The sequence below is a fragment of the Sarcophilus harrisii genome, chromosome 2 (assembly GCF_902635505.1).
Source record: "Sarcophilus harrisii chromosome 2, mSarHar1.11, whole genome shotgun sequence".
Lineage (NCBI taxonomy): Eukaryota > Metazoa > Chordata > Mammalia > Dasyuromorphia > Dasyuridae > Sarcophilus > Sarcophilus harrisii.
Window position 1 is genome coordinate 520,187,211 of NC_045427.1, and position 12,670 is coordinate 520,199,880.

Here is a 12,670-nt window from a genome sequence, read left to right on the forward strand (position 1 = left end):
ACATATATATGTATATATAAACACACATATCTATAAAAATACACATACACATTAATTAAATACAAAGATATTTGGAGGGAGGGCACTAGTAATAGAAGGAATCTGGAAAGACTTCATGTAGAAAAAAAATACCTAAGGCTGTATCTTAAAGGAAAAGAAAGACTCTGAGATGAAGGTAAGGAAGGAGTGGATTTCGGGTATAAGGGATGGCCAGTGTACAATAGCTTGGAAATGAAAAATAACATTGTTGTGAATTAACAACAGAGAAAAGCTCAATTTTTCTGTATTGCAGAGCATGGGAGGAGCAGCATCCAGTGAGGCTGAAGAGATAGTTTGTGTCAGGTAGTTATAGAGATTTAAAAGCTTAACAGAGGTAAATTAACTCTCTAATTTACCCTAGAGGTTAATAGGGAGTCACTGGAGTTGATTGAATAGAGGAGTCACATGGTTAAATATATGCTTTAAAAAAATTTTTGGCATCAGAGTGAAGGACAGATATGGAATGATGAGGAACATGAGACAGAAAAGCCAATTAGGAGACTTCCAGCATTCCAAATGAGAGATAATGAAGGTCCGAATCGAGGTGGAAACTCTCTAGATGAAGAGAAATAGAACTGGCAGCTGACTTAACCTTGTCACCCTCAATCAGAAATTGTCAGTGATTCCTTTTGTCTCAAGGATAAAATGTAAAATTTTTAGCCTGGTATTTAAAGCTCTCCATGATATGCCTCTGACTTCCCTTTCTATTCTTATTTTGTATTATTCTTCTTCATATACTCTTTGTCCTTGCCACAGTGACCTGTGAAATGATGCATACATGACATTCATTCTGTCTTCTTTGAGCCTTGGCACTAATAGGATCTCCTGTTTGGAATGCACGTCCTCCATACTTGATTGGTAGAATTACTAGCTTCTATTCACATCACTTCTTATGTAAGAATTTAACTGATTATCCTGTACCCTGCTGTCAGCATTCTCTCTCAAAATTATTTTATCTTCATATATAGTTTGTATTTACCTGAATTTATGTTATTTCTCATCAGTCAAATATAAACTCCATAAGACCAGGTATTATTTCAATTTTGTGATTTTAATCCCAGCATCAAACAGAATATCTCAAACATAGTAAGAACCTAATGTTTATTGAATTGAATTTGGTTTCATGATTAATGCTTTTCAGGGACTTCTTTGTTTTAAAAATTATAATGCTAATTCTTAAGCTGTGATATTTTATTAATTATTTCCTTAGCCAAGAATGTTCCTTTTTTTATAGTAATGAAATATAATCTTTCCTATCTAATCAGTTAGGCTAAATTGGTTAAAAAATTATTATGGGATTTACTCTTTAAGTAGCAAAAACAAGTACTAAAATTTAGTTTTCTAGTGCTTAGCACATGCCTGATAAGCACTTAAGAATGCTTGTTAGCTTGACTTAATCTTCAGATAATAGTATTAAAAGCAACTCATTTTCTCATATTAAATTCTTCATGACTAAATTACCTTTTCTGTTTTTCAGAAGACACATCTGAACTGCTATTGATATCTTCTTTTGAAGAGACAAATGAAACAGGAAATATTGAAAGAAGTTTTAGAAAAAGGCACAAAAATGAGACAGAACCTACTTTGCATGAACAGATGTCTTGGGAAAACAGAAATCATAATCTTAGTGGAGGTGTATTAATGGGACTCATGATCAATAGGATTAGCCAAGAAGAAAGCCCTGGAGAAATGGTTGAAAAATTAGGTGCCGATGCAAAAATTCTTTCAAATGTTATGCAGAAAAACCCAAGGCCAAATACCCTGGATATTGGAAATCCATCTTTAAGATCAAAAAGAGACAGTCTAGAAAAGGAATCTAGTGATGATGACACACCTTTTGAGGGTACTAGCTGTTTGACAGATAAAATTGATTCCCCTGTGATTTTTGACTTAGAAGATTTAGACAATGAAGTGGATACATCAAAAACAAGGACCACCTCTACACAAAACCCTAAGAGGATTGAACGAATGAACAGCAGCTTTTCAATAAAACCTATTGAGAAAACTGATGTTGCTGCTGGGTTTGATCCACTATCACTTTTAGCTGCTGAAACTGAGCAACAGCAGAAAGAGGTGGAAGAAGATGAAGAAAATGATGAAAAAAGTATTTCCACACCATCAGCAAGAAGAGATTTAGCAGAGGAAATTGTGATGTACATGAATAATATGAGCAGTCCTTTGACCAGCCGTACACCAAGCATTGATTTACAACGGGCTTGTGAGGACAAATCCACAAATAAGAAAAGCCCAACAGTAACTAAGCCATGCCGAAGGTCTAGCCTTCCTCCTATTTCTCCCAGACCAATGCGTCTTACCAAATCTAAAAGTTACTATATAAAAAATGAAGATAAACCCAGGGATAGACTTTGGTCTTCTCCAACTTTCTCACCAACCTGTCCACTTAGGGAACAGTCTCAGGATATGGCTGGTACCTTAACTCTTGTTCCATCACCTTCATTTAATTTAGATACATTAATAACACCTAAATTAGATGTTCTAAAGAGTAGTGTATTCTCTGCTGGGAAAGGTGTTGCAGAGAAGGCAAGCAAATGGTATACAAGATTCACTATGTATACTACACCCTCCAAGGTAAGATTTTCTGGTGTAACCATGGTTACTTCTTTCCACCCCCTTGATGGAAAATTTACAAATGCATGACTGCTGGAAACATTTATATTGATAGTTATTCTTTAAATAATGGACCTGTCTAAAGAAAACTTTTAAAAATCTTAAATTTGTTTATGTTTAAGACTTAGGCCTCTAAGGGGAAGAAATTTTATTGATTAGATTTCTTTATGTAATTCCACTGTGAAAGATAACTTATTAAGTAAGGATTGTTTATTAGAGTCCATCATGAGAAAAATTATTATTGATTTTCAGTCTTCATACTGGTTTTCTGACTAAACCTATTAATATAACAAAGTGAAGATAATTAGCATATTAGTTCTACAAAACAATTTTCAAATGAAAAAAATAGAGCACACTATCAGCAGAAATTGTTACTCTTATTGCATTATGGATATTGCCATTTTCTCTTTTTTAAACTTCTTTTCCCTTTTATTCTAATGAAGGGGGAGATGGTTCTCTCATTTGTTTGGTAGATTCACATACTTTCAAAATATGTATTTGATTAGAAGTAAAAATAAAGGCAAATAATCTTTAGCCTTAAAAATTTGTAGGCAGTAAAGTCTTTTTTTGATTTTGTAAAATTAATCTTTCAGAAACCATTGATCTTTTCTGCTTGCACTTTGGAAATTTCTAACAGGTCAATGGCAATGACTTCTTAGGGCTTTTTAATTCAGCTTGGCTTCCTATAGGCAGCATGAACAAAGAAAGGACATGTCTTCTCAGTCAGTTGTATTTTTTTATATTATATGTTTGAAATAATAACAATTATAAAAAGTCACTATTTGTAGGGTACTATTACTATAGGGTACTATTTGAAGAAATTTGTATCACTATATGATCAAATGTGCCTTTAAAAAATTTTTTAACTAGTATTAATCAAATAAATTAATAAATATAAATTTATTATAAATATAATATAAATTAATAAATAAAAAATAATAAAATAAAATAAATTTTAACTAGTATTAATTAATTAACTAGTATTAACTAGTATAAATCTTAACTTGAAATTGGTTCTATCACTCCCAGATCTAAATAGAAAAAAGTTTTCAACTCATTCTGAATCTTTTCTTAAATGAAGATGATTTTACACTATGCACACAACCGACTCTCATTCTGGCTCCAATGCTTCAGAACTTAAGGGTAGTTTGGATTCCAAAGGCCTTCTCCTTTTTTCTTACTGTTTCACTTTCTCAGTATGCTAATTAGTGCCTAGCTTGTTGTCCTTGGGCAAAGATGTCATTTAATTTTTTCAGTGTCCTAAAATGCCTATCCTGAAAACAGGAAAGAAAAAAAGTTTTGACACTGCATAGGTCAGAATAAAACTCCATAGCAGGACCTTTCTAATCAAGAGAAAGCTAGGTACTGTACTTTGCTTTCATTCATTCACATAGGACCTCCCAGGTGAGAAATTTCTTCTGATAATATAGATCACTACCTTCTCTGCAGAGCTACGTTGAGCAATCAGAGGTTACAGGACTTATCCAGGGTTACATAGCCATTATATGACATAGATGGGGCTTGAACCCAGTCTCTTAAACCACCTCTAATCATTGTACCACACTGCCTCTTGATGAAGAAAAGATGTTTCCTTTAACCATCTCTTCTTTCCCTGGCTTGCTGCCATTTAGAGCTTAGAACTAATGAAAACACAATTTTTACTCAAATACTAAAGATTATCTGACTATTGTCATAGACTGAGGACTCTTTTACAGTCTTCTATTTTTTCTGAGTCAACTGCTTTTTTGTCTATTTGGCTTTTTTCCAGTGCATATTAACAGATAATGAAATGAAACAAAAAAAAACATTTTAACTATATGCACAGTTGTTTATACAAAGTCTTTAAATGTGTTAGTTTGAAATAATTATTTTCCTCTTGACAGGTAGTACTCTGAAATAAAATTATTAGGAGTAAGAAAAATCATTTTTGTAAGATCAGGTTTATTCTTGAGATAGTTTGTAAAACTCTGAATTCATTTGCAATGGACATATCTCAGTGGATAAGTCTTGAGACTGTCATTATATTTTCTCCAAGCTGACTGTCAAGGATACATTTCTTGTTTGTTTGGGTTTTTTCTTTTATTTTTTCTCCTGTTGAACATACCCATAGTACTGATGTTGGTAAAGAAACATTATTAAATTGATTGTCTTAACTTGAAAATAGTGAACTTTCTCCAGGCTAAAAAAAAAAAATAAGCAATTTAATTGTCTTATTAGGATCAGAATTCAGATCGAACCAGTCTTTCTTCAGTTGGAGCCCTAGATTCTGAATCTACCTCTTTAACAGATGAAGAAGCTTGCAGTGAATTTGAAGGAATGCCTTCCCCTCAAGAGAATAATGTCACATCAGAGACAAAGGGAATTGGACTTAGTCGATCAAGTCTAGAAAGTACTGCCTCTTGTGAGGGTTTGTTTTAACAATTTTATTATTATACTAATATGTATATTCATCTCATTTGTAACCCCCTTTTGCTAATTTAATTATATCTTTAATTATATCTACTTGAGCATTCCTCATTCTAATCATAGATGCTTCCCTGAATATGGTACTTTTATCTGACTCACCTTCTTAATGTTTACCACTAGAAAGATCCTGGGAGATCATTTAATATGCTCCCTCGTTTTACAGATGCGACAACTGATCAGTACTTTCTTTCACAACTTCTGTGTTTTCTTACCCAACATGACTTTTTTGGAAGTGTTTTGCATAACTTCACATGTGGTTTCTTAATTGTGGGTGGGGATAAGGGAGAGAACCTAGAAGTCAAAAATTTTTAAAAACAAATGTTAAAAAAAAAAAAAAAGAAAGAAAAGAAAACTGAACTCCAAAAAAAAACCTTGTTACTTGCCTAAGAACACAAATTAGCAAAAACAAAAATAGAAATTAGTTTTTAAAGAGAGAGAGCAAAAGAATACCTCTAATTTGTAGAATGAAAGTCTGAAATAAAAAAAGAGCATCTTTTGTCTAGGTATTAGAAGATGACTTTGACAGAATTAAAAAACAAAATTTTTCATGTTCTGGCCATCTTCTATTCTTACATAAACTTTATCTCTTAGGGTTTATATTCCTTCCTTACCTAGACCCTTAAGCACATACCTAAACCTATAATCTAAAATGTATGAACCAGAAAGTTTTATTCCTTTTAATGCTTGTCATGATATGGTTACAAAACAGATCATTTCCATTGACCCATTTTAAAAATATGTTTGGTATTTTTTTAAAGTCTCTAGATTAATTTGTTTTTTCATTTATCTATCAACATTTATTAAACCTTACTATGTGCTTTCAACTAAGCTAAGCATTGAGAATTCAAAGACAAACATGAAAATATTCCTTGCTTAAAAGAACCTTGCATTCTATTGTATGAGACAACAAATATATCTATAGTTACATATCCCAACACTTACAAAGCAGACACAAAACTGACCATAGGAAAACACTAGTACTAGTAGGTTGGGGAACCAGTAAAGGCCTCCTGTTGAAGATGACCATTGAGTTAAACTTGAAGGAAGCAGAAGGAAGGGAGGAGAACATTCTAATTATAAAGGGACAATTGGATGCAAAAGTAGAACCATAAGATATGAAGGACCACAAGTAGGCCAATATGACTGTACTTTGGAGTGTAGAGAAAGCAATAATGAGCAGTGACAGAATAGTTAGAAAAAGGGCATATTGTGAAGAGCTTTAGATGCTAGGTGAAATAGTTTATGTTTGATTCTCGAGACAATAGTTTTATTTAGTGGGAAAATGACATGGTCAGAACTGCACTTTAGGAAAATCACATTAAAAATAGTATGGAAGATGGATTGAGTAGGGAAAAGCTGGAGACTGGAAGGCTAAAATTTTACAGAATCTAGGTAAGAGGCAATATGGGCCTGAACAAGAGCACTGGCTATGTGAGTAGAGGAAGATATATATATAAAAAATACAGAGATAAAAATTACTAAAATTTGCCAGCTAATTGTTTTTGTAGGATGAGTGAGAATGAACAATTGAGGATGACATCAAGGTTGCAAACTGAATAATAAAAAACATGATGTTACCTTCAACATGAAAACGTTTGGAATAAGGGTGGGTTATGGGGGGGGGGGGAATCATGGGTTCTCTTTTGGACATATGAGCTTGAGAAACCTCCTGGTTAATGTCCAATAGACAATTAGTAACATGGAACTGGACTTCAGAAGTGCGATTTGGAGTTCATCTTTTGGTATATGAGTCATCTGCATCGAGATTAAAATTGAACTTATGAATATTGATGTATGGGTGTACCAAAGGAGAGGACTTAGTGAAAAGGGAACAGGGTCTTTCAACATACCAACAATTAGTAATCATGACAAGGACAATGATTCAGTGAAAGAAATTAAGAAATTGTGATCAGATAATAAGAGAGTCAAGAAAGAAATCCTTCAATAGTTTTGATTCCCTCATCCATTTCAACAAGCATTTATTAAGTCCCTACTACACAGAGGACATAGGTACTGGTAATAAAAAAAAAACAAAGCAAAATATTGTCCCTGTCCTTAAGGACCTTAGATTATATTACATACAATCTACATGGCATACAGCATATAAACATAATGCCTCTTAGATTTATACAATATATTCTCAGGAAATATTTGTTGAAGAAATGAACCCAACATATACATGGACAAATACAACTTCAGTTTGTTTTCTCTGGTAACTAAAATGTACATATTAAAAATACATTTTCAGTGTTTTTTGCCTTACTGGTGTTTTATTGTTTTATGCCATGAAGGTTTTTTCCCCCATAAATAGAATACTTTCTTGAATTATTATTACTGAAATCTAAAATTGTCATTTCATTTATGAAAGTTAACCTACATTTAGTTATTTTAAAATTATCTACTATAATTTATTTTCATATTTGAACGATTTTGTTTGTTGTTTGTTATTTTTTAAACAATGAATAGGTCCCTTGTCAAAGTTCGTTTTACCTGGAAAATCAGAATTGGCATCTTCTTGCAGCACAAGTAGTACAAATATCTTCCAGAACTATGCTATGGAGGTAAGAAATTCTTTTGAATTAGTATCTTTATAACTGTAAAACTGAAATGAGAGAAAAGGACAAAAAAAAAGGAAAATTGGAAGGATTGAAGTATATGCAGTGTTTCTGAATGAGGTATTATGAACCTAATATAAATGTCATTGTGGGTTTCTTTATAGTTCCAAATAAAATCTTTACAAAATATATATGGAAAAAGAAAAGGACAGGAATAATTAGGAGAGGTTTTGAAAGAAAAACAATAAAGTTGGAAGACTTGTCCTCTGACACATTGAAGTATTAGAAAGCTGTTAGAATTATGTGGTATTGAGTTAAAATTAAACATAAAGATTAGTGAAATAATCTAAAAAACTCAGAAATAGATTCAAATATATATGTGTGTGTATATATATATATATATTTGTTTTTGTTAAAACTATGTTAAATAAAACTGGGCAAAAATTTATTATTTAATACAAGATGTTGATAATTATAACTGGCACTTAAATTAACACTGTAAGGCTTACAAAATATTCTACAAACACCTCGTTGATAATTTCGCTGAAACCCTATTGAGTTTAATGCCTGTTTATAGAAGAAGAAACTAAAAGACTCAGAGAAATGAAATGACTTAGAGATAATAAATGTCAGAGTTAGGACATGAAGCTGGGTCCCTCTCACCTCTAAGGCCCTTACTCTATTGCACCACGTTGCTAATGATGATGTGATGGCAATGGAGTCAAAAATACATTTAGATATATAATTTATATAATGTGTGTTTTATCAAAGATTCAAGAATTTTTTAAAAAGCATTAGAAGGTTATAAGAAAAAAACATCAGGGCAGCTGGATGGCACAGTGGACAGAGCACCAACCCTGGAACCAGAAGGGCCTGAATTCTAATCTGACCTCAAATATTTAATACCTGTGTGACCCTGGGCAAGTCATATCATTTCTATTTCCTGTAAAATGAGAATAATAGCATCTATCTCCCAGGATTGTTATGAAGATAAAAATGCTTTGCAAACCTTAAAGCATTGTATAATTGTTAACTTATTAATGATATAACTAAGATAAGAAGAAAAATAGCATAGAGGAAAATAGCTGTGGCCTATATCAGAAGAAGAAAAAAACTGACATCAAAAATGTACAAGGAACATCTATCTATATCTAAGGGTAGCCTATAGTCCCTATTGGATAAATAATCAGATACTTTACAAAAGAAGATAAGAAAATTTAAAATGCTCACATGAAAAAATTCATTCAAGAGAATGAAAATTGGAATAATGATAGGTACCACTTCATATCTGTCAAAAAAGCCAAAAACAAATGAATAGACAGAAACAACATAAGTTATTATAGCAGGTCTTTAGGAAAACAGTGTATTGCTGCTGAGAGTATAAATTCATACAGTCTTCCTGGAAAGCAATTGGTTTTCCAGATTGTCTGTTTTTAATCATATCCTTTGACCACATATTCTCACTATTTGGAATATACCACAAGAGTATTAAAATTTATGCAAAAACATCAACAACTGCATTATTTATACTTATAAGACACATGGTATAATAGATAGCAGGTCAGTCTTTCAGTCAGAGAGGCCATGGATTTAAAACCACTTGTGTATTGAGTAGCCAGATGTCTCTGGGCAAGGCATCATACAGTGCCTTGGTCAGGTTTGTCAGCCTCAGAAGGGCAGAGTAATTGCCTGAATGCATTATTTATTGGAGGAAATTTGTTCATTATGAATTCTCTACACTTAGGAAGCCACAGGTCCAAAATCCCTCCCAAATTATGTAATAGCAAAAAACTGGAAACAATTTAAATGTTCCCCTCCCAATAGGAAAATGTCTTTATGAACAATATTTGTATCCTAAACCCAGTTGTCCTACTATTATGAATATACTTAGGAACATTTAGTCTATGTAAAATAGTAATAACTGTATCATTTGTATTAAAAAAAGAACTGGAAAAATATAGAGGTCCAACAGAAGAATATCTAAACAATTTGTGGTATATATCAATATAGTAGAATATTAAAATATAATTAAGAATGGTAAATGAATAAGGAAACAGAAAAAATGTGATAAGAAAAATTTAAGAAAGCAAGAATGGTTCATCTTTTTTATTAAGATCACAATGAATATAAAATGGTATCTAAATTGGAGTAACTGCTGATCTCCAGACAATATCCAATATTGCTTTATAATAAAAATATCAGTATAAATGTTATTAATGCAGAATTGTTTTCTATATCTTGCCTTCAATTTCAAATTAATGAGGTTTTACTGTACAATTGTCAAATCAAAAAAGTAGAATCATTTATGAAATTTATAGATAATGAACTGATTTTCTTTTTTCTTTGCAACATCATTATGAATAATAATAATAACTTACTTTATGTGATGCCATGATATTTATAAAGCACTTTTCATACATTTCCATTTGATCCTCAGAATAAGCTTTTGAAGTAATACAATTAGAGTTCTCATATTTCAGATGAAACAGTCAATATCCCAGAGAGACCCAATAGTTTTCTCAAGGTCATGAAGCTCATAAATGGCAGAACTGGGATTTTAATCCAGGCCTTCTGACTCCAGGGGAGATATTTTTCCTGCCTCCCTTAGATGAAGCCTGAATGTTAATCTTCAGACAGATTTATTTCTTGAGTTAGATTTTATTTTAATTCAATTTGTACAGATAGCAATTCTGATGGAATAGTTTAAGACGACCACAAAATACATAAATTCAAAAGAGTGTTGTTTTCTCTTGCAGGTTCTCATATCAAGCTGTTCAAGATGTCGAACTTGTGACTGCCTTGTACACGATGAAGAAATCATGGCTGGTTGGACAGCAGATGATTCAAATCTCAATACCACATGCCCTTTTTGTGGAAATCTTTTCTTACCCTTTCTAAATATTGAAATAAGAGATTTGCGACGACCTGGCAGGTAATAACCTTTCTTTTTTCTTTATATTCACTAGCTTTGTGATTCTGGACAAATCATTTAAATTCTATTTGTCTTAGTTTCCTCAACTGTAAAATGGGGATAATAAAAGTACCTATCTCACAGTTATGCCATGAAGGTCCAATGCAATAATATTTTTAAAGCACTAAGTAACAGTGCCTGTTGCTATATAAATGCTACCTGTAATGCTAATGATTATTCTTGTTATTTAAAGAAGCATGTATTTGTATACTTTTTCTTAAAAAAAAATTTTTAAACATGTCATTCACATTGTAGGTATTTTTTAAAGTCTAGCCCTTCTACTGAGAACATGCATTTTCCATCATCATATTCAAATAAAACAAGGAAGTCCTACATTTCTTCATCAGCCTCAGGCGTTGCTATTTCTGCTCAAGAGAATTTTAATGCAAATAGGTAATTATGGTTATGTGGTGTTACATATTTCTAGCACTTTATATGTTCTATTTCAGTCTTATTTTATGATCTTTTACAGTGCAGTCTTAGATTATTAAACTAATAAACTCTTAAAAGATTTGACAGTTTCAAAGGAGTTAAGTTCTGAAATTCATTAATAGAGCCTCATGAAAAATTTCAACCTCCTTCAGTTGTTTAAAAAAGGTATTAAAATGGATAAGGGGACTAATGTTAGGCCATAAACACATGAACTTTTCAATAGAAAAGAAATATATATTGAAATGTCACCAAAATGGGGGATTGTAAAGTTATAATAGAGTGTTCCCCACATTTTTTAAAGGCAAAATTCATAGGAAACTTAAAGCTTCAGATTATTTTTTCTTATCTTTATCTTTCCAAGAAATTAGTTAAAAATATGCTTGCTTTATTTTTATTTATCTTTAATGGAAAAAATTGTCCTCAGAAAAGACAAAAATAAACATGAAGAATAAGATAAAATGGAATTGCCAAATAAGATTTCTCACCAGGGTCATTAGCTCAATCCACCAGGTACTTTGTGATGACAGCTTCACTCTGAAATCTGGCACTAAGAACCATCCACAAGAAGCACTAGTGACAGAGGAGCTTCCTTTTAGAAAATGAGGTTTCTATGGTCATTTGGACAGAGTTCAGGGGGTGTCCTTGACATCCAAGTATTGGCTCTCTAGACTCAGCACAGGCCAGGCTCTTTTTTAGGACCATGCCAAAAAGTTCCTCTTCATACTACAGGTTATTGGGGAAGAGCCAGTGCTCCTTTAAAATGGAGAAGGGCTTCCAGGTAAAAATAAAGGAAAAGAATGTAAAGAGGTGGAAGTGAATTTCTAATTGTCAAGTAGAAAAATATGCCACAGGGGAGAAAGCACCACTCAGTCAGAATCAAGTAAAAGCAAGAAAGTTTTTTTTTTTTTCCCCCCCTGTGGAAAGGGATATTCAGAACTTTTGATACAGAAGCAGCTCCTTGTGCTGCAAAGAATGAGGATGTGAATCCCCAGGGATTGGTCAGGAAAGGGAGATCATCCAATAAATTTGGGAGTGGAGGGGAGGGAAAGAAAAGATTTCAGGGCAAAGGACAAGAGTGGTATGGGGTTTGGGCAGAATCACTTCCTCTCTGGGCCTCAAAGTTCGGAAAAGAACTTGAAATTATACATGATTATATGAAAACATAGTCCAAACTTCTAAGAGTAAGAAAAAATACAAATTAAGACAACTCTGTTGTTTCTCTTCACTCTGCAAATTGTCAAAAATAAAAAAAGAGAAAGAAAAAGAAAACTAGTCTATGTTAGAGAGGTTATAGGAAGATAGACACACTAAAACATAGTTGAACTTTTGAATTTATCCATTAATTCTTTCAATTTAAAATTATGCAGAAGTAATCATACCATCCATACACTTTGACCCAATGACCCAAATACTACTTATAGTTCCCCAGGTCGTCAAAGACAAAATATCACCAGTGGTAATCTTTGTTTCCAATTCTTTAATATCGCAGAGGGGTTTTTCATCAGTTGGAAAAAAGAAGGGAAAGTAAACATAGTTTATGAGTGATCCAGAGAAATGGTGGAAAGATTTACATAAATAG

General features: G+C 32.4%; 1 protein-coding gene across 11 annotated transcripts in view; it reads left to right on the forward strand.

Moving 5' to 3' along the window:
• DENND4A (DENN domain containing 4A) overlaps positions 1 to 12,670 on the forward strand; it is a 131,270-nt gene that overhangs the window by 106,339 nt on the left and 12,261 nt on the right. For 10 of the 11 annotated variants that reach the window (XM_031955344.1, XM_031955348.1, XM_031955343.1 and 7 more), the window contains 5 exons: positions 1,517 to 2,628; positions 4,885 to 5,074; positions 7,600 to 7,694; positions 10,445 to 10,620; positions 10,915 to 11,052. In XM_031955344.1, the coding sequence (XP_031811204.1) occupies positions 1,517 to 2,628; positions 4,885 to 5,074; positions 7,600 to 7,694; positions 10,445 to 10,620; positions 10,915 to 11,052 (1,711 nt within the window). The remainder of the gene's footprint in view (positions 1 to 1,516; positions 2,629 to 4,884; positions 5,075 to 7,599; positions 7,695 to 10,444; positions 10,621 to 10,914; positions 11,053 to 12,670) is intronic. The other variant, XM_031955350.1, reaches the window with a different exon arrangement.